At 40.3% G+C, this 26,237-nt stretch overlaps 2 protein-coding genes across 5 annotated transcripts; one reads left to right on the top strand and one right to left on the bottom strand.

The window, feature by feature from the left end:
* Positions 1 to 36: 36 nt before the first annotated feature.
* Positions 37 to 20,459, top strand: LOC147177429 (cilia- and flagella-associated protein 70-like). Of its 3 annotated transcripts, none has more exons than XM_086070571.1 (27): positions 37 to 155; positions 1,189 to 1,277; positions 1,535 to 1,721; positions 1,795 to 1,890; positions 2,148 to 2,233; positions 4,299 to 4,490; positions 4,789 to 4,971; positions 6,474 to 6,568; positions 6,948 to 7,038; positions 7,421 to 7,558; positions 8,119 to 8,331; positions 8,758 to 8,829; positions 8,911 to 9,002; positions 11,387 to 11,447; positions 13,227 to 13,409; positions 13,528 to 13,659; positions 13,746 to 13,874; positions 14,038 to 14,171; positions 15,447 to 15,562; positions 15,627 to 15,833; positions 17,523 to 17,629; positions 17,841 to 17,978; positions 18,111 to 18,272; positions 18,396 to 18,485; positions 19,748 to 19,849; positions 20,020 to 20,067; positions 20,179 to 20,459. In XM_086070571.1, the coding sequence occupies exons 2-27, from the start codon at positions 1,203 to 1,205 to the stop codon at positions 20,275 to 20,277; spliced, it is 3,228 nt and encodes a 1,075-aa protein (XP_085926697.1). In that variant the 5' UTR covers positions 37 to 155; positions 1,189 to 1,202; the 3' UTR covers positions 20,278 to 20,459. The 3 variants fall into 3 exon arrangements, with proteins under 3 accessions (XP_085926697.1, XP_085926698.1, XP_085926696.1); XM_086070572.1 differs by lacking the exon at positions 37 to 155 and adding an exon at positions 356 to 563 and having other exon boundaries at positions 2,172 to 2,233; XM_086070570.1 differs by lacking the exon at positions 37 to 155 and adding an exon at positions 356 to 563.
* Positions 20,460 to 20,699: 240 nt separating this feature from the next.
* LOC147177428 (transmembrane protein 138-like) lies at positions 20,700 to 25,359 on the bottom strand. 2 transcript variants are annotated; one of them, XM_086070574.1, is made up of 5 exons: positions 25,052 to 25,359; positions 23,895 to 24,360; positions 23,596 to 23,767; positions 22,981 to 23,056; positions 20,700 to 22,100 (listed from the first exon to the last, which is right to left on the bottom strand). In XM_086070574.1, exons 3-5 carry the CDS (start codon positions 23,719 to 23,721, stop codon positions 21,988 to 21,990), a joined length of 315 nt encoding a protein of 104 aa, XP_085926700.1. In that variant the 5' UTR covers positions 23,722 to 23,767; positions 23,895 to 24,360; positions 25,052 to 25,359; the 3' UTR covers positions 20,700 to 21,987. The 2 variants fall into 2 exon arrangements, with proteins under 2 accessions (XP_085926700.1, XP_085926699.1); XM_086070573.1 differs by having other exon boundaries at positions 25,056 to 25,359.
* Positions 25,360 to 26,237: the final 878 nt, after the last annotated feature.

Here is a 26,237-nt window from a genome sequence, read left to right as displayed (position 1 = left end):
GCAACTAAAGCCTAGAGCGCCCTCTTTGTCACGGAGGCGTCATGGAAGAGATGAGGAATCCCTGCAAAAAGAATGTAGGGCTGTATCAAAGAAATGCACAACCTTTTTCTTTGTAGTGCCTGAGCAGCGACCGTTGAATCTGTTCTTTAACTAAGGTAAAGGAATTGAATTAGCGCTAGATGTTTTTGTTCTTATTTTTCACAAGTCAATCTGATGGGGTGATTTTGAAAAATATTGTTCGTGAATTAAAAAAAAAAGACATAAAGAATGTCAAAAATTAATTAAAAATTAAAAACTGCCATGATAATGTTTTCTCACTTTACGGCATGTATGTTACGGCACGCCATTTGTTTTGTGGGTGGGTACTATCGGGAGAGGCGTCAGCGGTAGAAAGCGAACAAGATTGTGCAAAGGAAACACTTGAAATGTCTTTTTAAGGCCGCCACGCCTATAGATGGAAGGCACAAACAAATATTTATTTGTATTTATCTATTTGCTGGTTTCTTTTTTGTTCTTCTTTTCGGGGCATTCCAAGTGAACAAGAACGTCAGTTACATTTGACGGTATGTGAAATGCATTTGGTGTGTGATGGTATTCGTGAATCGTGACTGCTTTTAAACGCAGGGCAGGGATACGCAGTGGAAAACACGAGTGTTTTTATGATAACCAACTCATGGAAAATACTTTATCTCAACACAAGCAAGCTGCAACTTTGTACGCGAATCGTGTTGTCAGTCTGAGCTGGACTGAAAACACTTGTTGCTATGGGCAACGGCCTAGGGAACGTCTACAAAACGCAGAAACGAAAACATTGGTTGGTGGCAACTGGTAAAGAACAATAACTATAGTATCTACGAATATTATTATAAATATTATTACAAGGACATGTCAACATAACATATTAATAATAATGATGATGATGATAATAATAATTATTTTTCTTATTATTATTATTGTTATTATTATTAAGAAGAAACAACAAAAACAGTCAAGTCTATCACTCGCTGTTAATTTGTCTATGTCTGATCTCTAATTGAAGCGTTATTTTGGAGAGCAAACAGGTGACATCACATTTCAATTAATGACTGATACTTATATCTTAAAAGTTTCATTGAACAGTCAAATAAATTACACTAAATAACACTGGCGGTCACTGTTAACACTAATTTATATTACTTTCCTTCCCAGGTTATTTTCCTTGAATGATGGAGTCTTCTGATGAGAGGTCAGAAAATAATTTTGACATCAAAATAACTATTACTCGTGCAACTAACATGGTGAGTAAAGACAGCTTCAGGTTGTATTCCTTAGCTGAGAAGCCATTATTTATCAAATTATCCATTTATTTTTATTACTGTATTAATATCGTTGTTGTTGTTTTAGATCTTTTAATCAGTTTTACTAACAGACTAATATAGTGTTATGCTTAGTGTCCACACCCTGACATTGTTTACATTTTTGACAACAATATTAATTCTGTCTTACTGACTTGGCATTTCAGTCCCTAATTTTAAGTGTGCTTTTTTTCTGTAAGCATGGAAAAAAGACAGGAAATATTCAAAGTTTTCTTCGGATGGAGATCAATAGTACGATGTTGGCAGAGTCTGAAAAGCGTACGGTTGATCCCGCAGCCCCGTACATTGAGTATGACTTCACCCACAGTTTCCCCTGCTGCAATGAAGTTTTGGCTCTCAGTGACATACCTCATACACCAGTCGTAGGTACTGTAAGTTGTGTGAGTAGCGTAGTCCTCAAGTCATATTCCGTTAATGTGAATGATTTTGCTGTTGTCAGTGACGTTGATAGAGGTTGTTCCTGAGAAAAAAAAAGTGGAGGCAAAATCAATAGTGTTGGGCCAGGCAGTGATTGACCTGCTACCTTTGCTGCAAGGTAAATGTATTGCAATCCACTTGTTAGATTTAAAGTGATGCTTTTTTTTTTATTGATTTATGAACTAGATAACAATCAACCAAGGAATATTGGTATGTGACATTTTGACCTGTTAATTCGAATGTTGAAGTACTGTATAGCCTTCTGAGCTACGTAAATAAAAGATGGTCTATCATCATGAAATACAAACATTACTTGAGAGTCTCCTGATGCCTGAGGGAACCCTAGACTGTGTTTAAAAAAAAAATTGTCGACAGGTCAATGCAGCTTCTCATCCACAGTGTCACTGCATCCAACGAGCCCTTCCCCAGAAAAGGGAGCCATCTCGCCCCTCATTAGCAAGGTCAGTTATCTTTGCTAAGAACTGCACTGATTCATTTTGACACTCTTGTTCAGCTAATGTTACCAAAATAGTGAAACAGATCTAAGCATAATGGAATACAAATTGTTTTATCGATTGATCCATCCATTCTCTTGCACCGCTTATACTCACTTGGGTTGCGGGTATTGCTGCAGCCTATAGTTGAATTTGGGCAAGAGGCGGGGGCGGGCTACACCTGGAACGTTGCCAGCCAATAGTGGAAATTGATAATTTTGCCTGAAACAATTTGGTGCACAAATGCTGCGTTGAGTTCTATTAAATGCACAAAGTACTTTTGATAAGCGACGCATACTTGATAGTGTCGTATTAAAGTGCTGCCTGCATGAGTAAAAATCATTTTATTTATGGGCGCTTGCTTACCTTTTTTCCACACGCTTGGCTTCACTCCTGCTTGCCTAGATGCAGCGCCATTTCCTGCTATAATTCTTGCAACATGCAAACTCCACCCAAGAAGGCCGAAGTCCGGACTCGATCTGCCGTGCTAACCAGTCAGCCGCCACGCCGCCTGATTAAATTTAATCATTGGAAAATTACAAGAGTGTACATAAATTAAAAGTTTCCGCAACTGTGTTATAATTAAATTGTAGTTAAATATTATGGTTATTCTATTTCAATTATTTGTAGTATATTAGAGTAATAATGGCAAAATGAGTGTTGTGTGAGTTGATAATTACATTGTTTTAGTTAAAAAATAGTCTTCTCAAATGACAAAATGAATTATTGACAAAAAATTGGTGATAATTACTTGAAAAAAAAATTGTACACTCTAAGTAAATGGCTCGGTGGTAGAGTAGTGGTTCAGGTTGTGGGTTTAATCCTCATCCCATGTGTCTGTACTGTCAAAGACAAGGAGACAGGGTTAAATGTGCTGTACAAGTGAAAGGCCCCTTACAATTTTCTTACAGTATTAGTAGAACAAGATATGAATGTAAAGAGAGTAAAATTTAATAGATAATTGGAAGTAAATCTTACTTGAGTAATTATTTTTAACGGGCAGTGTGGAAAATTTAGAGCTATCTAGTGGTGAATTAATAATTAAGTCATTAAAAAAAACTATCAATTTCAATAATATGCAAAAAATAAATGTTCTATCATATCAATGTACTTTTTTTTTTAAAATAATCATAATTATGTTTCATAGGCCGTGCCCAGCCTTACAGGAGGCTGACATGTTTTGTCGCCATCTTTCTACTACAAATACCCAAAGGAAAAGAATTTCGTGAACGAAGCAATTGGTGGCATGCTGGCCAAGTGTGGTCTCTCTGAGGCACTTTAGTGTACGTGATTCAAAATCATTGCACTCTATTAGTTCGCCACTAGATGGCACTAAAACATACACAGTGTCACTTCAATGGAATTGAATGGAGTGCTATGATAAACTAATCATCCATCCATTCATTAGCTGAACGTGCATGCTGTTTTCAGGCAGTAGCACAACTAAAATTTACTTAAGAACTCTCCTTGTAAGATGTAATCAGAATTTCTAAGTGAAAGAACCGTACTATAGGATTTTTCAAGTAACAAACACTCTTATTTTGTTTTTTTCAGTGCAACATTGATTTCAGTTATTATTTCCTTAGAGTAACAGATGGTTGGCAATTGACTTAGATTGCCTATTCCCCAAATGGGGGTGAGTGAAGAATGCTTTTGTTGTAATTAGACATAAGTCACTACTGTATTCAGGCACAGCGTTTGCTTTGTATAACACATCGAGGTGCCTTCTGTTGCATATCATAAGAAGAAGTTTGTGAAATTACTTTTACTTCCTTAAATTCATCAACTTTAATTTTGTCAATATCTTACCACACTACAGCCTGTTTGGAATCGATGGGATTTGATAAAACACAGATTACTGCAAGGAATACATCACATTGTGTTTGTTTAAATACATTTCTATCATTACCTTTAGATATGGACTAAAGATAAAATGCTGACTTTACGGTTTAGGAATGAAATCACCTTTATTTGTTCTTTTACAATCTAGTGGTGTTTTCAGACAATAATATAGAGCATTTAACCCATGCAGCAACCGATTTTGGACGTATGTGTCAGTGCATCAGCTCCATTGCTGACCGAAGAACAACTTGCAACTTCCAACCTGATGAAGGTATCTTTGGAGACAGCCTACTCGCTCCCTGATACATTTAATCAGAGTCCGGGGCCATCAGCTCCTCCATACATATGCACTGCTGTAATGGAGGTCCCATGTACCGCGGAGGTGAGTTTAACTCTTTGCTTTTTATACAACCTCTTGCACTACAGAATAGCCTGTTATAAACTATGAGTTGTTCATTGGCTCATGCATTACCTTTATACAAAGTTTTGTGAAGTTATTAAGTAAACAATTTAACGGAATAGCAATAGAACCATTTTCCTGCACTTTGTTCTTGGCGGCAGAAACAATCCGAATGTTGCATGATCGCAGTGTTCTTGTCATATGAAAAACAGGCATCAATTCATCATACAATTTACAAATGTGGCCACATTAAAGGTTCCATTGCTCCTCTGACTCCCAGAAAGACCAGCTATTATTGTTTAGTGAAGGACAGCTAAAGGCAGGGGGGCACAGAGAAGACAACGGCCGACAGAGGAAGAGGCCGCATCATGCCCCCCTGGCTCCGGGGAACCACTTCTTGCCAGGAGCGTTTTTCCACACTCAACCCATTGATCAAGAAGATGGCGAGCTTACTGGTTTAGAGGTACTTATACCTACAAATTCAACCAAGTTGCATTGTAGATAGTACTAGTCACTAGAGGATATGCAAGTAATCGTTACTGCTACGAATGGCCAAAAAATGAAACCACACACTCGGTTCTTCATATGCATACTGCACGCACTCGTACGAGCACAACTTATTACTTCTTTTTTTCTCTCTCTGGAGAACTCAGTATTGTTCATTTGGTAATTTTATCGATTTAATATGTCATCATCATTGCTCTCTTTTTTTTTTTATTTATTGATTTTTTTAAATTAATTTTTATTTTGTATGTGGGTGAGTATGTGTATGTGCGTGTGTGTGCGTGCGTGCGAGTGTGTATTCATTAGTTCACCTAAAACCTATTAAAAATCCCATACCGTTCACCTAAACCGAATACTTCAGAATCCAGCTAGAGTTGTGAGGTTGTCAGGAGACCCGAGGAAGGATCAAAGAAAAGACATTACCTACTACCCACCGGGTTACCTTGAGTCTTTCACCAACCCCAGAACCATCTAAATTCCAACAAATTAGGGAGACCTCAAGAGACCAAAGGAGAAACTGAGGAAAGGAAGGAAGGACAGATGAAGCAGAGTGAGATCTACAGACATCAGCCTCCACCGATTCAACGACCAGAGGAAGAAGCAGATTGTGTTTGAGTTTCGATAGATGCTGGTGTGATGGGTCTGGCATGCATGAAAATCTCCACCAAAGAGGGGAGCCGTCGACCCCTGCCAGGACAGAGCAAGCGCAACACCTCAGGGCCCCCCAGGCCACGGCAGCGCCAAGGGACAACCCCCGGGCCCCGCAGGGGCCACCGGCCGGAGAGCAGAGCCAGGAGCGCCCCCCACCCCAACACGGCCCGCGCCCCAAACCCAACGCAGCAGGACGGGGCACTGCAGGCCCGCCAGGCACCCCACCGGTCCACAGCCCCCCCACCCCCCATCCACCCAGCCGCCCCCAGGCCCCCAAACCCCCAGACACCCCCCCACCCCATATATAAAATCCAATTCATTAAATAACTCAAGGCTTTAATTCCAACAGTACCTATAAAACCTAAAGGGCAACATTATTAGACTGTAAAACCTTTTGTCTTGTCCCTGTCCTTTGTCAGGCGTCTTCAAAGGTTGAATGACTGTATTTATTTTCACTTCCGTATATATTTTTATTAAACAACGGGTAATAATGTTTGATAGATTCTAACATGACACTTAAAACATTGCCTGTACAGTTATTAAGTCATAAGAAAATAAAGTCACCTATTACTTTATTTAAGATGAGGCTTCAAAATGTGCAATATCAAGTCATTCTCTCCATTCTCAATGACTGTAGGCATGTCCACTAAATGTGTGAAAACCCGGCCGAGTTGACCTCTTTCAAATATCATTACCACGTATACAATGTAAACTCTTTGTCTAGCATATTTCTTATGCCTACACATTACTACACATTTGAGCCAACAAAATGCATTTGCACAAACCTGAAGGTCTGAGTGTCCCCTACAGGACGATGAGTTCCGTAATGAAGCAGAGACCATACTGAACAGAGTGAGCTGGGACATAGAAATGCCCTGTTTTCTCGATGCAGAAGGAGTTACCAGGTCAGTTTGCATACAACCTATTATTTCCCCCTCTGAAGTGGTTGTATAGCTATTGCCAAATTTGTTTAATTTCTCACCAAAAATGTCCCCCTGGGAATTTGTGTATCTCATTGTCACTTTTTGAAATGGTTTTACGTTATTTCACGTTGAAGAGAAATTCACTTCATTTAACTTCACAAGTATTGCACTACAAACACCTTTAACCAGAGAGAATCCTGCATGCATGAGAGCGATAACCTATTGCTGGTCCTGAAAAGGCCTTGCATAGGGGGCATAATTCAAATGCAAGATGAACTATCATTTAACTTCATGTGTCTGTAACAACTGTACTGGCATGAAGATGTGAGATGATGTCTTGCAATGTTGACTGAGATTTCAGGTTGCGTCAGAAGATCACAGAGAGCAGATTCTGGCCACTTGAGATCATGAAGTCGACTATTGCAAACGAAAAGTCGGGAGCAGCTTCCAAGGTGATGAAACACTGCTAGGATGGAAACATTTTAATATGCCTTGCGGCCTGGATTCAAACAGCCGAACCTTTGGTTACTGATCAAGCAGCTCTACCAACTGAGTCACAGCCTCCCAGTAAGACCTTCATGCTGCTGCTGGTCGCCTACTATCAGCAGCTACCAGCAGGGCCACAGCAATGTGCTGGTCTTGCTAGGCGGCTGCAGCTCAGTGACCAAAGGTAAAACCAGTGAACACTTATGCTGGGCTATGCTTTAAAAATAATAATAATAATAATAAAAATCCGTGCAAAACCGAGCATTGCACCTATCTATGTCCACCAGCAGTACCACCAGTGTGGCTCTTCTCTGATAATGAATAACGAACTGTTTTGTGTGTGTGTAGCAAACAGAGGAGGACCCACATATCCTCAGCCATGGTGTGGCCTTTATTGATATGGGCCGCTTGCTGTATCCCGGAGTAAACCATATTCGAGGAGCATACAGTATTCAACCTTACTCAAGCACTTTATTACTGAACAAGGTATTGCAAATGCACTCTAAAAAAGTTAAATTTCGAATGAAGGTCCTTGATTAGTATTATTAAGTATTAAGGCACACTTATTTACTCAACTCAACTTTACTATAGAGCATTTAAAAAACAACCATAACTACATACAAGTCTTTAAGTAAGTAAGTAAGTAAGTAAGTAAGTAAGTAAGTAAGTAAGTAAGTAAGTAAGTAAGTAAGTAAGTAAGTAAGTAAGTAAGTAAGTCTTTATTTCATTCAATATCTGGTTCTGATGCTCAGTTATTTTTGTTAGTCAATCATGCTCATAAAGTTCCAAGTAAAAAATATTGACTTTGACCCAGATGAGCATTCAAGATAGATAGACCGTAACACCCACAGACTTCATACAATAATGATCAGTTGACTCATTGCTCTCACCACGTCTCCACGTGTTCCTTGCCCCTTCCTTTGTGAATGTTACAATAGGATATTCTCTCACATCATAAACACACAGTACCCAGCATACAGTACCGGTACTTAAAATAAACCTCACAATTTTCTGGTGTATTAAAATATATTTTGTGTGTTCCGCAGACCAGGCGAAATGTCAGTTTGTTGAAAGAGCAGTTAAAGCCTGGAAGCAGCAAAGACCGTTCTGGTACAGGTGCAACTACAACCACAGCTACAGCTACAGTGACAGCGACAACTACGGCCACAGCTAGCGCTACTGCTACTGCTCCAGCTACAGCTACAAACTCTGCAAAGACAAATACTGGAAAGGTCAAGGATGCCAAAGGGCATGTGAAGGTTAGTGTGTTTAGGAGTACAATACAGTATACATGCTATGAAATTGTAAAAGCATAAGGTCGTACTACGCATTTAATAGCTTATTAGCTCTTCAGATTCATGCAAAGCTAGTTATGTCTCTTAATTCTCTCTGTTCAACATCCATTAATATCAGTTAGAACAAAGGGGGGCATCGAGGGTCGGAGTCCTGCAGGTTTTGCATGTTGCCCTTCTCCAACACAGCTGATATATATATGACTCATCAGCAAGCTCTGCATAAGACTGATAACGATCCTGTTGATTGGAATCAGCTTGTGTTGGAAGTGAGAAACCTCCAAAACCTGCAGGACCGGACGGCCCTCGAGGACCGAGACTGCCCACCTCTGAGCAACAGGTACATTTTGTGTAGTTTACTTATTTTAACTTGTGTGGTTGATATTGTGGCAGGCGACTGGTAATCAGAGTGGAGCAAGCGGGACTGATACGAACGGATCTGATCACATCCCTCCAGACAGAAAAGTAATCTTGCACGTCTTTTCCTAAATATGATTCTTGAAGTGAACCCTTAGCCTGATACAATCTCTTCTTCATTAATTACAGGCATATATGGACTTCAGGTCATACATTCTAATTGAAATTACGCTGACAAATCCACTAATACGCAAAACATCTTCAGAAGAGTTGGCAAGAAGGTACTGTAATATACTCCAGATTACAAATGCTGAGTTCTTACCTCAACCATGTGAGTTTCTGGCCCATATTTGTTAAAAAATATAAGGTGTAAATTCATATTGACGGAATATGATGAAGGCAAGCTTCTTCTTCTTCTTGCACTTCTGTGCTCGTCACAGATTATACATAACGAACACCATGTTCAAACATAGGGGTGTCCATATGTGCACTTGGCACTAGGACACCCTAGGCCGCAGTTCGATGATCGACTTTGTAGTCGTGTCATTGGATTTGCGGCCGCATGTTTTGGACACTTAGGTGAAGAGAGGGGCGGAGCTGTTAACTGATCACCACCTAGTGGTGTGTTGGCTCCATTGGTGGGGGAAGATGCCAGTCAGATCTGGCAGACCCAAACGTATTGTCAGAGTTTGCTAGGAACGTCTGGTGGAATCCCCTGTCAGAAAGAGTTTCAATGCCCACCTACGGCAGAACTTCTCAATTGTCCCGAGGGAGGCAGGGGACATTGAGTCCGAGTGGGCAATGTTCCATGCCTCCATTGTTGAGGTGGCCGATCGGAGCTGTGGCCATAAGGTGGTCGATGCCTGTCATGTAGGCAATCCTCGAACCCGCTGGTGGGATGCCGTCAAGCTGAAGAACGAGTCCTGTTAGGCCTTTTTGGCCTGTGGGACTTAGAGGCAGCTGACATGTACCGGTTGGCCAAGTGGAACGCAGCTTCAGCGGTCACTGAGGCAAACACTCAGACATGGGAGGAGTTTGGTGAAGCCATGGAAAATGACTTCCAGACGGCTTTGAGAAAATTCTGGCCCTCCATCCGGCCTCTCAGAGAGGAAAGCAGTGCACCATCAAACACTGTGTATAGTGGAGATAGGTTGCTGCTGACCTTGACTCGGGATGTCGTGAGTCGGTGGGAAGAATACTTCGAAGACCTCCTTAATTCCACCGACATGTTTAGGGACTCTGAGGTGGGCTCCCATATCTCGGGGTTCGAAGTCACTGAGGGGGTTGGAAAGCTCCTCAGAGGAAGGGCCCCGGGGCTGGATGAGATCTGCCCACAGTTCCTAAAGGCTCTGGATGTTATGGGGCTGTCGTGGTTGACACGCCTCTACAACATCGCGTGGACATTGGGCAAAGTGCCTCTGGATTGGTGGACCAGGGTGTGTTCCAACTATGAAGGTATCACACTCCTCAGCCTCCTAAGGTCTATTCAGGGGTGCTGGAGAGGAGGGTCCTCGAGGGTGCCTGGGAGTTCGCCCAACCAGTCTACATGTGTTTTGTAGATTTGGAGAAGGCGTTCGAGTACCCTGATACGGGCTGTCCGGTCCCTGTACGACCAATGTCAGAGTTTGGTCCGCATTGCCGGCAGTAAGTTTGAATCGTTTCATGTGACGTTTGGACTCCGCCAAGGCTGCCCTTTGTCACTGATTCTGTTAATAACTTTTATGGACAGAATTTTTATGTGCAACCGAGGTGTTGAGGGTTCCGGTTTGGTGGCCTCAGCATTACATCTCTGCTTTTTGCAGATGATGTGGTGCTGTTGGCTTCATCTAGCCATGATCTCCAACTCGTGCGGTTCGCAGCGGAGTGTGAAGCGGTTGGGATGAAGATCAGCACATCTAAATCTTAGACCATGGTCCTTAATCGGAAAAGGCCCTCTCCGGCTCAGGGATGAGATCCTGCCCCAAGGGGAGGAGTTTAAGTATCTTAGGGTCTTGTTCAAGAGTGAGGGCAGGATGGAGCGGGAGATCGACAGGCGGATCGGTGCAGAGTCTTCAGTGATGTGGACTCTGTATCGGTCCATTGTGGTGAAGTAGGAGCTGAACCGAAAGGCGAAACTCTCGATTTACCAGTTGATCTATGTTCCTACCCTCACCTATGGTCATGAGCTGTGGGCCGTGACCAAAAGAACAAGAGCCCGGATACAAGCGGCTGAAATGAGTTTCCTCCGCACGGTGTCCGGTCTCTCCCTTAGAGATAGGGTGAGAAGCTCGGTCATCCGAGAGGGATTCAGAGTCGAGCCGCTGTTCCTCCGCGTTGAGTGGAGCCAGCTGAGGTGGCTTGGGCATCTGGTTTCGGATGCCTCCTGGGCACCTCCCTGGAGAGGTGTTCCGGGCATTTCCCACCGACGGGTGGCCCCAGGGACGACCCAGGACATGCTGTAGAGTCTATGTCTCTCGGCTGGCCTCGGAATGCCTTGGGATCCTGTTGGTGGAGTTGTTTGTGGGAGAGGGAAGTCTGCGCTTCCCTCCTAAAGCTACTGCCCCCACGACCCGACCTCGGATAAGCCGTAATAGATGGATGAATGGATCGATGGATGATGAATGCTAGATTTTTGCAGGTTGGATGCGAGTAACAATATGATGGGGTATTTCCATATCTCCTGTAGGGTGAAAGCACTGATCCCTCCGAGACCTCCATGTTCTGTAGGACCTAACAAAGCTGAAAGAGTAAGACATTGACAGGGTATATTTACTGTATATACATACGGTTGATCTGGATACACAGTATGGACAAAACTTTAAAACTAAATTTGCACTGAATTTGCTAATGTCCTAGTCTGATTATTATTATTATTATTGTAATTGTCTGCTCTACTTTCAAGTGACCCATTTCTGATATGATTTACTAAACCCACATACAAAACACAAGCTTAAATCACAGGTACGGTAAAAATCCAGCTGTACATGCTAGTACATAAACTGAAGTGAGAACATGTGAGCAACAGCTGGGAAGTAAACAATCAATGGATACTGGACATAAGGTTGAGCAACGGCTCTCTGAAGCATGTAGTATGTCTAGGTTTCGCTGTAGTTACGGCAGATGTGTTGTTGAGCTGTACATACATACATAACACTGGGGAAACAATTTGAAGAAAAAAAAGACATTCTCATGAGTAGATTTGTATACTGATCAAAACTAAAATTGGCATCCTGATTTCAAAATTGCAATCATTTTTTTTAAGTCAAGTTTTTTTCTCCACAGCTTTCCCCCCCCAGATAAGCAAACCACTGAGTAGCTGTCGTAAGACTGTAGTAAGAAGAGCTGATTACGATTGGACTCATCTTACAGCTTACATGCATTGACTTTCTCCAAATTATCGGAACCTATTGATGATGTTATGGATCGTAGATGAAACTTTTCACCTGTGGAATGTTCTAAACAGGTGTTTGATGAGCATTCCTCAACTTTTTCAGTCTTTTTTTGCCACCTGCCCCGGCTTTTTTGGAACGTGTTGCAGCCGCAAAATTCTAAGTTAATGATTATTTGCTAGAAATAATCAAGTTTATCCATTTGAACATTAAAGGTACTGTCCAACGTTTTTCCTTTGCTGTTTGTAAACATATCATTCTAAACGGACGCTTGAGGAAGCCGAGTACAGCAGCCAACCAGGAACAAGCGTGATACCAGCCCACCAATCAGAAGCAATGGTTTGCACAGCCAATTTGCATATGCTGACAAGACACAGGAATCAAACTCCTAACACGTCTGCAGAAACAGTTCATCAGTCAGGAGCGGGGGTTCGGTTCGCACAGTGAAATTTGCATATGCCACTGATAGTAGCTTGTCTGCATGGATTTGCTGGATGTTAAAATGTTGAATCTCCGGCCAGAAACGTCCCAGACAGGCCAAAACAAATCATTCGGACTATACATTTAAATTCCTGGTCTTTGTAGAGTATTCAAAAATTATGATTTGCAAATCATTGCATTCTGTTTTTATTTCTGTTCAACACAATGTCCCAACTTAATATATTAAAAGGATTAGTGCTGGCTTTTCTCTACACCTACACCTCTACACATGGGCATACTTTTGTCAGTTCTATTTTGTTTTATGCTGGGGTTATTTAGTTTTCAAAGCTTGTAACTATTCCATCTTAATTTTTTATTTACAAACACGAATGTATTTATTTTCTTTTTTTTTTACGAAAACGGGGATTCTGTATAGCTTGAAAACTTGATAGACGTGATAGAGAAAAACTGAGATCAGCTTTGGATTTCCCACCCAAAAGCTAGTTTAAGACAGTTGTCAGATCTACTCTAACTCAACCAAAATTGTGTTCGCCAGTGTTTCCCCAATTGATTACTGCACTATATAATAACAGAGAAAAACACCACCTTCAGTTCAATCCAAAATATGAATGTATTTATGAACTTTCGTTCATTTAATTAATACTTTGCCTCAACTGTACTAAATAAAAGTTTATTTTTTATTTTTCTTTCATACAGGCAGTACAAAACTTTCACAGACAGGTGGGCAATGTGGTAAGGCATATTTTGGAGCAATACGAGGAATTGTTTGGAGCAAGACTCAAACTGCCCAATGACTGCAATCGGGAGCAAATGATGGCTCAGCTCATGGGAGCTCTCAATGTGTCTGGGAGATATTTTTCCTTCAAAGAGCAAATAAAGGTCTGGGTAATCGCCTATGTCACCATTTTACTTTCACAACATAGATGTGTTGGACAGGTGTGCTGAAGTTTGCATGTTTTTTGCAGTAATTGACTGTGTGTGTGCTTGTTGTGTGTAGCCCTCTGTGGTGAAGTTTGTGCGTGACAAAATGCAGCAGACCGACACATTTACTGAGCAACAGGATCTGCATGAATTTGTCAGCAAGCTCTATGTGGACCTGGTGGATGAGATGCATGTTGCTCTCAACAAAGTAAATGCAAAAACACCCTCCCAACCATATGCACATCCGCACACATACACGTTATTGTGTAACCATTTTGATCCAAACTCCACTAGATTTATTCAAATGGAATTGAGGATGACTCTCCTGATGAGATCCATTTGAGTACCTCTCATCTTCGACATTTTGCACGCGAGGCTCAGCTCATTGGGGATTATCAACTGTCTGTTCGCTACTACCAAGAGGTACAACTGCACTTCAAATAAAACCAAACTCTCATTCAATTCTCAGTCACTCAAATAGCCACTCCAGAATCCAAAGTATTTTGGCCTTCTGCATGAACAAGTGTTGATGACTGAAGCAACCCGAAAATCGAAGCCTATCAGTCTTGTGGTTGATTTCCTGCAGCTGGTTGTCAGGCATCCCCGTGAGCCCTCTTACAAGTTTGAGTGGGGAAACCTCTACATGCAGACTGGAGATTATATGAAGGCTAAAATGTGTTTCCATGACGCTGTTGCTGTCCAGCAGTCTCACCAGCCCAGGTCAGAGCGAGGCTGTCAATGTAGTTCCATGCAGTAAATGCTGTAGAGTAAATTTGACTCTTAACAGAGTCTATTTGGTCCCTGTATGAACAAGTCAAATTTACACTTGGAAGAGAGTAAAAAGAGAGAAAAAAAGTCTAGGGTTGAGGAACAAAACCACAAATCCAGGTTAAGAGACAGCCAATCTACTCCCTGAGCCACAAAGCTCCTACTGTGTGTTAGTATACCGCTCGTGTCAGCTGGAATCTTTGTAACTCCGAGAACAAAAATGATGCTTTTGTCCTCCTTTTGGATATAAACAAACATTAGGAGTATCATAGCTCAGATAGTAGAGTTTCACTTTCCCAAGCTAAAAGTCGTGAGTTTGTTCCTCAACCCTTGTGTAAATTAAAAAAAATAAAAATAAACCTGCACAATTTAGTCAAAATCTCTCCTTGCAAAATGTACTTTATTTACAGTAAACAGGTGTTCGGTGCATGCATTTCCTGTTTCACAAAGGTTTTTAACTCATTCATTCCCTGACATTTTCACTGAAGCAACCCCCTTCGCTCCCACCTGTTTTACTGGATTTTGACTGATATTGCAAGGCCCACAGAATATTGTGTTCTATTGCTATAAAAACATGGAACCAACAAAAGAAAGATTAGAATCTCTTCTTTCATCAGGAAAACAAGTATATTTGTATCTGTTTCTGTTTTACAGCAATTAGCATTAGAATATAGCTAAGTTTCATCATTCACAAACTTGTTGAAAACACTGAGGAAAATAACTTTTTTGCAACATGGCCCTAGTTTATCTATTATACTCTGCTGCCTCCTGCTGGCCGTTTTTTATAATAACTACCATTGCTGTAAGCGACCTATTTAGGTCAGAGGCTACATCAAGCCTTCTGTATGCTCTGGCATAAAAAAGAAACAAACATAAAAATCGTATACATGCGTTTTTGGGACCATGGCAATACTTAAAATAGAACGTTTGTATATGTTTTTGGAAGCAGATGAGTTTTTAATAGGTTTTTCATGGGATAGGCAAATTCTCTCGTACACAATAAAAATACTTATTAATATAATTTACTTTGACAATTTTACTCTCTTCCAAGTGTAAATTTTACTCTGTTTGGAGTCGGACCAAATGGACTCTGTTTAGAGTCAAATTTACTCTACAGAATTTACTGTATACTGATTACAAAAATTGATGGATGGGTGTTATTCATAGTGACATTCTAAAGAGAAGAATGCTGACTCAAAACCTTTCTGTTTTATATCATCGTTTTAGTCTGAAGATGTGTGGTGTGCTGGCAGCCATGTTTAACGATTTTGAGCAGGCTGAGACTTTCTTGGAACGAGCAACGAGCATTGAGCCTCCAAGTTTGGTGGCCTGGACTTTGCTGGGTAAGCCTTAAAACTGTGGAGATGCATGCAGAAAGAAGCCTCATTCTGTTTCTGCATTTGCCAGGGTTGGTCCAGGACAGCCAGAACAAAGCCATCCTAGGTGAAAGGGCTTTCCTGGAGGCCAAAAGCCTCCTGAGAGCAAGGGAAGCAAGCAATCAGACACACAAGGCAGAAGAGTCAGATGTGGATGAGGAAAGCGACAAGCAGAAGGGCCAGGAAGAAGACAAGACCAATCCACCTACAAGCCACTCTCCTATTATGAAGCCTAGTGGTAGGAATCCTCCCTTTTTATCTTGATCTCATGGCAAGTAATAATCGAGATTTCTGGTGTCAAACTCGAGCCAGATATGTTCCGCCACATCATATTTTGTGACCTGTTAACGCAAATCAACATCCATAACGCTTGCAAAAATAAATAAAAGTTTAAACTGAGAAAATGTAAAATTTTAAGGGAAAAATATGTTGATTGTAAATTTCATGGTGCCAACAAATCTCAAAAAAAGTTGGGACAGGTAGCAATAAGAGGCTGGAAAAGTCAATTACACTAAAAAAAACAGCTGGAAGTTACCACTAATGAGGTCCATTGGCAACTTGATTGGAGTATAAAAAGAGCTTCTCGGAGTGGCAGTGTCTCTCAGAAGCGAAGATGGGTAGAGAATCACCAATTCCTCCAAAGCAGAAAGATAGCGGAGAAATATCAGAAAGGTGTTTACCAGTGAAAAATTGCGAAAATGTTGAAGTAATCATCATCTACAGTGCATATCATCATCCAAAGAATCAGAGAATCTGGAACAATCTCTGTGTGTAAGGGTCAAGGCGGAAAAATCATACTGGATGCCCATGATCTTCGGGCACCGCAAACAGGAATGCTTACTGTAAGGGAAATCACAAAAAGGCCTCAGCAATACTTCCAGAAAACATTGTGGGTGAACACAATCCACCGTGCCAGCCGCCGTTGCCAGATGAAACTCGACAGTACAAAGAAGAAGCCATTTCTAAACTGGACCCAGAAGCGCAGGCGTTTTCTTTGGGCCAGATGTCATTTAAAATGGAGTGCGGCAAAGTGGAAACCTGTTTTGTGGTTAGACGAATCACGATTGGAAGTTCTTTGTGGAAAACTGGGGCGCTATATCATACTGACTAAAGAGGACAAGGACTACCCAAGTTGTTATCAGCACTCAGTTTATAAGCCTGCATCTCTGATGGTATAGGGTTGCATGAGTGCGTGTGGCATGGGCAGCTTCCACATCTAGAAAGGCATCGTCAATGCAGAAAGGTATATTCCGATTGGAGAACAACATATGCTCCCATCCAGGCATCATCACTTTCAGGGAAGATCTTGCATTTCTCAACACGATAATGGCAGACCACATGCAGCACCAATTACAACATCAAGGCTGCGTAGGAAAAGGATGCGGGTATTGAAATGGCCCGCCTGCAGTCCGCTTCTTTCACTTCTAGAGCACATTTGGCTCATCATGAAGGGGAAAGTGCAACAAAGAAAGCCCAAAACAGTTGAACAGTTAGGGAGAGACGCGTGTTAGACAAGAATGGGACAGCATTCCTATTTCTAAACTTGAGAAACTTGTCTCCTCGATCCCCAGACGTTTTCAGACTGTTGTAAGAAGAAGAGGGGATGCCTCAAAGTGGTGAAAATGGCCTTGTCACAAATTTTTTGAGATTTGTTGACACCATGGAAGTTAAAATCAACATAGTTTTCCCTTAGAATTATACATTTTCTCAGTTTAAACTTTTGAACTGTCATCTATATTATTTTCTGAATAAAATATTGAAATTTGACACTTCCACATAATTGCATTCACTTTTTATTCACAATTTGTATAGTGTCCCAACTTTTTGGGAATTGGGTTTGTACAACAAAAGTCGCTAATATAGGGCTACTAAATAGTCAACTGTCTTTTCCTGCTTTCTGTCCACTGTTATGGTCTTTTTCTCCCAGACACCGAGAATGGTGACACCGTGCATAGTGAGCCTAGAGAAACAGTCATTTCCAAATCCATTTTCACCGAGACCCTTGAGTTTCTGTTGCACAACCATGCCCTGGAGGTAAAGAAGCACTTAGCAGCTTGTTTGTCAAGACTCACACTGATTAAATAAAACAAATAGAAAATCCACTTCTGTTATAATATTGTAACCCTGTGGGCAAAGTGTTAAGTAGTCTTTCTCAAACATTATACAATCATATAAAAACATGAAGAAACCCACAAATCCATTAGTAGTATGTACAGTTAGTCTGGCATCTTCTTTCTTTTGTCAGATGGCAGAGCGCGCTCTTTCCAAGGAACTGACTTCAAAGGGCAATCATAGCTTTCATCTGGCTTTAGTGCAGTTGCTCAGAGCAGAGTACTGCAGCGCAATTGTCACCCTCAGGGATGCGCTACTTCGGGTAGAGCCGGTAGGGACTCTCTGCTGGTGGCAGAAAATTCATTCAAGCAAACCTTTTGAAATTATAATGGACCTTGGTTAAATCAGACTAGATCACATTTTTACACTGTGTTGACTGAAGCATTTTTCTCACTGTGAGCAGGTTGCAGATATGTGGGCTCTGGATGGCCACTGTCACTTCTTGTGTGGCTCATTTGCCGAGGCCCAGGGGAGTTATGAACGGAGTCTAGACTTCCCAGAGCAGCCATCAGACACTCACCTTGTGCTTCTCCGCCTGGGATCCATTTATCTTCAGGAGGAGAAGGTTAAGCATAATACACGCTGTTACATTACATGACTCATTGCTGAATGAGTGTACGTCATTGTGACAGCTGGTTTGATGTCAAAGATTCAAATAGTCATTGCCCATTTCTGTTGTTCTCTTTAGTTTGAGCAAGCCAAAATGTCTTACCTGCAAGCTTGTGAACAATCTCCCTCCTGCCTCACCTGGTTGGGCTTGGGTATTGCCTGTTACCGGGTAAAAAGCCATCTACAGTATTACTAATATTTGGAGATGCTGAAAATGATCTGTTACAAAATATATTCTGCACTCTCTGACTATTAACATACAGGGTTAACGGTATACTAATTCTGTATAAAAGTTTTTTTTTAAATGTATTGCTACATATACTGTAACATATAATAGGCTATAATTTCAAAGTAGTTTGGGTATGGGTTAGGAGTAAGATGAATTGGTTTCTTCAGAGCTAATGATTAAAATAACTAAACATTAAGTAGCCTATTTGTGACCCGAGTGAGGATAAATACATATACAGAGAACGGATGGATGTATAAAAATTAAGTCCCATAACCCTAATAGGTTAAAGCATAGGTGTCAAACTCCGGTCCTCGAGGGCCGCAGTCCTGCAGGTTTTGGAGGTTTCCCTCTTTCAACACAAGGTGATTCTAATCAACAGGATCGTTATGCTGATGAGCTGATCATATATCAGCTGTGTTGGAGAAGGGAAACATCCAAAACCTGCAGGACTACGGCCCTCGAGGACCGGAGTTTGACACCTATGGGTTAAAGGATCAACAATACATACTGGCAAACCTGTAAATGTTCTGCTTTCTTGTGAATAGTCTTGTGGAATGTGGAAAAGTAATGAATTCAGATTTATTTATTTGGTATACAGTTACAGTATTTTTTTTTTACTTTGATTTAAAAAAAATGAATTAATTGATGAGTCCTAATTGTCATGGTGAAGTTGTAATGAAGTTATTATTATTATTATTATTATTATTATTATTATTATTATTATTATTATTATTATTATTATTATTATTAATAGTAGCAGAAGTAGTAGTAGTAGTGTTTTATTTAATCTATTACGTTATTTATTTTTATTGTTTTACTTTGATGTTTATGAGGAAAATAGGAGACTAAGTTAAAGGGAAAGTCAAAACAAGACTTAATATAAATAAACCCAAAAAATTCCTTTGCGACAATATGTTCTTGCCCCCACTATCCATCTCAGAGGCGGCCATTTTGTCACCTGCTGTCAACTGTGACAGCCCTGAGCAACTGTCATTTTCAATCGACAGCAAGCGGCAAAATGGCCTCCCCCTCAGATGGATAATAACAGGTGGATTTTTCTGCTTAATTCATGTTCCACAAATGCAATATTAATCAGAATGCTGTGTTTAGTTAGACTCGTGGGGCCGCATAAAATAATTTGTAAAGACAATTTTGGACTTGACTTCTCCTTTAAATGTGTCTTCATGTGTTTGAGTTTGTAGCTGGAGGAACTTTGGATAGCTGAAGAAGCTTTGACGGAGGCCAACCATTTGAACAACCAGAACGCCGAGGTGTGGGCCTACTTGGCGCTAATTTGCCTCAGGGTGAGTGAAAATGAAGTTATGACTTCTGTTTGTTTTCCTGTGAGCTCGGATTTGTTCAAGTTAAAAGGCCTCAGCTTTACCCTCAGATCAGAGAGACTTTGTGCACTTCAATTAATCCCCTGAACAGGGGAAATTCCTTTTTCACAACCACAATCTTCTTGTAATTTCAGTTTGACAGGCAAGAGGAAGCAACATTGTTTTACAAATATGCTAACAGGGTGAGTTCGACTTGTCTGTTTCTTTTCTTGAAAGATGTGTATGTGCATTTATTTCATACAGATCTAACCTGACAATTTTCTTGGTGCGCTTGATATTTTCTCGGTTTACAGTTCAACCTGGAGAACACATCACTTCACATGGAGGTGAAAGAGCTGCAAGATCAGGCCCGAACCCGTCCTCTGGCATCATGCTTTGAACCACACTCTTAACACAGTGGTGAAAGCCCAGTGTCTATATGATATGGCATTTAAAATGTTTTCTACTGCGGTGAACTGATTTTCTTAAAGGAATACCTTACTAAGTTTGCAATTTTCAGCAGTAAAAAGTTAATCATTTGTCTATCATGAATGTGATGTCATTTTTCAATTTTCATGTACATTAAACACTTTTAAAAACACATTTTGCCACTTGCTGTCGACTGAAAATGACATCATGTGTTGACGGCTCAGGTAACAACGAATCACGGCTTACCTAACGTTTACAAGTTGTGCTGTCAACACAGAAAAAAAATGATTTAATTAGGACTTACAATTTTTTTGGAAAGGAGCTGTGGAACTCATGTTACTGCATGGAACACAATCCAGTTTGAGCTTTTTGTGATAAAACAGTTGATGAATGTTCAATAAGTGGCCACCATCAAAAAGCTGTTTTAATATCATATTACAAACTCACAGCAACATACAGTCAGATTTGTATATAAAACAATGGTAATACACATAGTCTTAAAATCTTTAAAAAAAAAAAAAAAAAATGATGTGGTGACTAAACTTGAAAAAAGAAAAACTATTAGTCCCAACATGACATACAAACTTTAAAACAACTTAAGACTTAACATAAATATACACATTTTGGCACATGGAAATAAAAATGTTCACGACCATACTTCCTATGTGATGGATGGTAGCAGCTTTTGAGAATGTATGCAAATACATTATGCACAGAAGTACGTGAAATGTGCCTGAAAGCAAACCAATTCTCATAGTTGCACTATCCATTTGCCACATGCTTCTGGTCTTGTGGATTTGACGGGCAGAGAATTTCAAGTTACCCTGGGTGAAGGCTCCTCTTCAGAGAGACACAACATGGTCTGTGGTGTTCCCCAGGGCTCAATTTTAGGCCCATTACTTTTTAATTTGTATATGCTGCCATTAGGAAACGTCATCAGGAGTCACAGAATTAGTTTTCATAGTTGAAGACACTCGCAGCTTTATATCTCTGTGTCTCCTGATGACCCAGGATCACTTGAGGTCCTCTTTAACTGTATCTTAGACATTAAGTCATGGATGGCAGCAAATTTCTTACTGCTCAACCAGGACAAAACTGCGGTTTTAGTAATCGGTCCTGAAGCTCAGAGAAGGAAACTTTTACCTAAACTAAAAACATGTCTTAACCCCTCTCAACAAGTTAAAAACCTGGGTGTTATTTTCGACTCTGAGCATGTTTTTATTTTATTCCACATATTAAAAATGTTATAAAAACTGGATTTTACAACTTAAAGAATATAGCCAGAGTCCATCCGTTCCTCTTTCGAGAAAACACAGAGAAGCTTACGCATGCTTTTATTTCTAGTCGTATCGATTCCTGTAATGCTCTCCATTCTCGGCAGATGATGGTTTCCTCTGTTTGCCTGGGCTGGGGTCCTCCCTGGGGTGGCATCCTTGCGGCTGGGCATAGGTCTTGGTGTGGACGTCCCCCAAGGATGGCGTATACGCACTTGTGTGGCAATTAGTCCATTTGTTATACTTATGTGTGGGAGTATGATGTTATTGGATTGTGTGTCTAGAGGTTGGGTGGGTGGTGGAGGGAGTGTTTTTAAAACAATTTTATGTGTAAAGCACTTTGAAATGTTTCTTTCCATAAGGTGCTATATAGATGAAGTTGACTTTTACAGCATCTTCAGTCTTTTGGGGGAAGAGGTGTCACTGCCTGACCTGTGCAAAGAGCTCACGCAGCCACGGTGAATCCTCATAGAGGCGAGGGTCACCCAGATACTCTGAGGTCCTCTTGTAGAAGTAATAGTACAACACAGACGCTGTTAACACATTTAAAAATATAAAATAGAGAAAGTGAACTTCTTAAACACAAAAATGTAACATGCAGTATTTAATTTGGTCTTAAATGCAGGTGTTGTGTTATTAGCTTTTGTTTAATCAATGCTTTGCTACAAATCCGATGGCATTTATTGCCATGACTACGAGAGGTAATTAAATATTCTGCAATATTGTTCATATTCTTTTTCCGTGATTGTTTAACAAAACAGAAATGCTAAATTACGAGCCTTGCGTCATTAAATGACTTTTATTAGGGGGTAAAAGTTGTGTGTTTATTTTGACAAATGTCATTTGTAATCCATGGCCCACATAACATTTTTTCAGGACAGTTTTGATTCTGAAAAAGTTTTCAAACTAATTTAATTTGGCTGGTAATAACCTACCCTTATATACAGTACTTTAACTTGCTCTCAGCCCACAGAACAGCACAGACACAATCTAGAAAGGCCTACAAAAACACAATATGTTTTGGCTAGGATCAACTGAAGAGAACAATGACTAGATAATACTTTGTTTGCTGATCCCCTTATTCGATTACTGTATATGTGCATGTAAACCCAAACTATGTGACAATTGGGGCCTCTGCATCCTGGTCATAAAAAGAAAAGCTGTACACAACATTGTTAAGTTTTCGATCCCTGGCCTCCACTGAAAATGTAAACAAGATAAATAATGCAGAAAAATACGCAAGTCTAACGTCAGGAAATAAAATTGGTTCTGTAACCTTGAAATAACAGCTGTACTCAATTCACTTTAACATTTAAAATCACTATACGTACTGAACAAACAGCTATAGAAGGTTTCTTTATGTGATTAGGTGTCTCACTTGGGTTGAAATATAAGGGACATTGGCTTTCTTACCAGCTCTTTGGAACACAAACAACACCTGAAGGCCATCTGTCCAAATAAATCGTTTAGTGTTTAGCCATCGCAGATTCTGCAAATATAGAGAAAGCATCACTCTTGACTTTGCTTTTAATCACACAATACAAAGAACAGATGTGCAATGAAAAGATATTCTGAGTCTGTGAAACATACTGAATGCTAATGTTGTTTTGCATTCAAAAACAAGACCGATTGAAAGGCTTGATGAATATAACAATGAGGTATAAGAAACAACATTTAGCTCGTCAGATGCTGATCCAATCGAATGCTTATATGCAAGGTTTGGAGCTTGTTACATAGGAAGAGGTGATTGCTGTTGAGGTCAAACGACTGTTTTTAGGTTTACACACAACAATCCATTAGTGTGACTAAATCTCAGAGAAGTCCTGATTGTCTGGTCTCCAATGGTAACTGTATCAATACAATAAAGTGGAGAACTCCTCCAATAATTTGCATACCATTTGGTACAATCCTTTCAGTCCACTTTGAGCATAGAGCATGAATGCATTTTTAATTGTTAAGACGTACTGGTTTGAAAGCATCATGTATCACATTTTTGCAAACAATAAAATAAAATCTGCTCCCACTCACCATGAGCCACGAATGGAGTATTACACTGAAGGTCAAATAGAGTGCAGAGAGCATTAGCAAAGCTCTAAATCTCCGCAACAATATGGCTACCAGACCGACCTGGAACACGTAGGTGTTAAACAGCATCAAGAGAATGATGATGAGGTTGAACAAAATGCCAATGTCCTGAATGCTATAATAAAAGACAAGAAAAAAGCGGAAAGGATATTTTAAACACAAAAATCATTACTAGAGGGTAAACCTATTTGCTTTCTTGATTCATCGTCACCTTAAGTGTTTCACTGCATTGTTGGACTTACATGAAAAGTACTAGTTGGACTGCTTGTTCATCTCTAAGCAGTTCGCTGAATGAGTTGACGAACAGGTCGAAGGAGAGCAGGCTTAGCTGAATAAGCAACACCAGTGAGTAGTTGTTGGGTTGGAGTTTCTCCGTCCCATAGGCTGGAAGCCCGGGCGGATTCTGGTTCCACAGTGGATCCAAGGCTGCACCGATCTCTATATACAAACTTCAATCTGCAGTCGGAACCTTTGGTGGTTTGAGAGGCACATCGAGAACTTCCGTTGCTTGGTAATGGGGTCACTCTGTTGGATGAGCTGTCTGGAATTGATCGCTGTCAACATGTCAAGCCTGACATAGGAAGTATTGCATCAGTTCAGGCGGCGTGCTGGTAGAACCTCCAATAATGGCAAATGTCTCTTTTTTTTATTTATTTGATTGATTCTTCATTTTGGAACTGGAGCGACATCTGCACCCAAATCCAGATGCTGTAGAAAATGACAGAGAGGAGACATTTGTTTTCTAGTGTAGCTGCAAGTCATATTTACTGCATAGTGCAAATTTGATCGGAAAATTGACACATGTTCACACAGATTGGCTATTGTCTGTTTAATGACATTTCATGTCAGCTGTCAATACAATCCGAATACATTAACTGCTAAATCAGATGTGGTTGGTTGACAATTCAGTCGTGTGAAGGACCCAATATTTTTTGAGAGTTCTGCTGATCTACTATGTTCTGTTGAATGCTTTGCAACATAAGTAGTAGTAACTCGCACAACCTTACATCTTGACCATAATACACAGCAATTTAAATACAATGATGTTAAATTGTTTAAATGAACCAAAACATCATGCAAATGTGCAAAGGGGTTCAAAGAAAAGCGGGTCAACATTTTGCTGATGCTTCAAAACACCTGTTTTTGATTTTCCTTTTTGTCTGCATTTGACTTCTATAATTGCTTTAACATCTCAAATTATGCTCATGCATAAATGGTACAAAGAGGGCATACATATACACTAGGAAATAGGCCGCATGTGCTTTCTAAATAAAATACCGTTCCATAAAAATCTCCATTGTTGATTAAACTGTAGGACATGCGCACCTGCATGCATTGAGCGATGATGTTAAATATTCCATAAAGAAAAAAATAAAGCATGAATATCATTTCAACTTACTTACGTCCATTACAAGAACAACAAAGTCCAATTCATCTCCAGCTGCCATCTGGAAAAGCAGGTCCACTTTTCATTGCTGCTGCCTCTGGGACCATTTAGTTGAGGTTTTGTAAATATTTTTTCAGATCGCGCAGTATCCTACGAGCCGGGATGAACGCACGGCAGTCTCCCAAGTGACACCTCTTTTCGACACATAAGGCCCATCCAGGAGATGTATTAATAGCTCTGCACAGCCATGACAGGTGTGCGGGAGATTAGGACTCCTCTTCAGCACGGACCAACAACCTAGAGACCAAATAGTGACTAATACATGGAGATTAGCTGAGGGTAGCGCTGCTCTTGTCCGTATATAATATGATGAAAAGTGTGACTACAGGAAGTGAGGAATGTACCAGGTGAAAGTGTTAGAAATACTAAATTTGAAAGGTGAAAAGACTCAGATTCATAATATCATTCAAAGTATTATAATGTGATTGCTAGTAAAAGATATGTGGTCTCTGTGATTAAATCTATAGATGTTATTAACATTTAGAAACATGTATACAGTACATGTGTGTGTTTTCTCGTGATTAGTATTAAGGTCTCTTTGGTCTCTGTGATGGAATATGTAGCTGTGGTTGATCTGACAACTTGGCACTTTCCCAACTAATCCTAAAACTCCCAGACATCTTGTCATCATTCAGAGTATATTCTCGATGTTTATGCATATCCTCTAGATTCAAGTGGCAACATGAACACAAATGTGTACATTTACCCGTGAAATAGCATGCATTCTTTCTTTCTTTAGGCCCATTACTTTTTAATTTGTATATGCTGCCATTAGGAAACGTCATCAGGAGTCACAGAATTAGTTTTCATAGTTGAAGACACTCGCAGCTTTATATCTCTGTGTCTTTCTTTCTTTCTTTCTTTCTTTCTTTCACCACTGGTTGCCCGAATTCAAAATGCTCCTGGGAGGGTACAGCTTGAAGTAAACCATTGCCATCCAGTGGTGAATAAGGATGATTACACAATTCTGCATGGCCGGGTTCGTTTGATAAATACAACTTATTTTATGACAATGTAATTGGTGTCATATTAATTAGTACACAATCATGATGCGGTGCAATTCTACTCCACAAAATTAAATATGGCTAAACAAGAAATGTAAGTCTGTGCCCAAACAACTATGATGATGTACAGTAGC

Source organism: Leptonotus elevatus, chromosome 3 (assembly GCF_054856555.1).
Source record: "Leptonotus elevatus isolate MCC_2025b chromosome 3, RoL_Lele_1.0, whole genome shotgun sequence".
In the NCBI taxonomy this organism is placed as follows: domain Eukaryota; kingdom Metazoa; phylum Chordata; class Actinopteri; order Syngnathiformes; family Syngnathidae; genus Leptonotus; species Leptonotus elevatus.
Note: the sequence above shows the minus strand (reverse complement) of the source record. Positions and strands in the feature narration are given on the sequence as shown.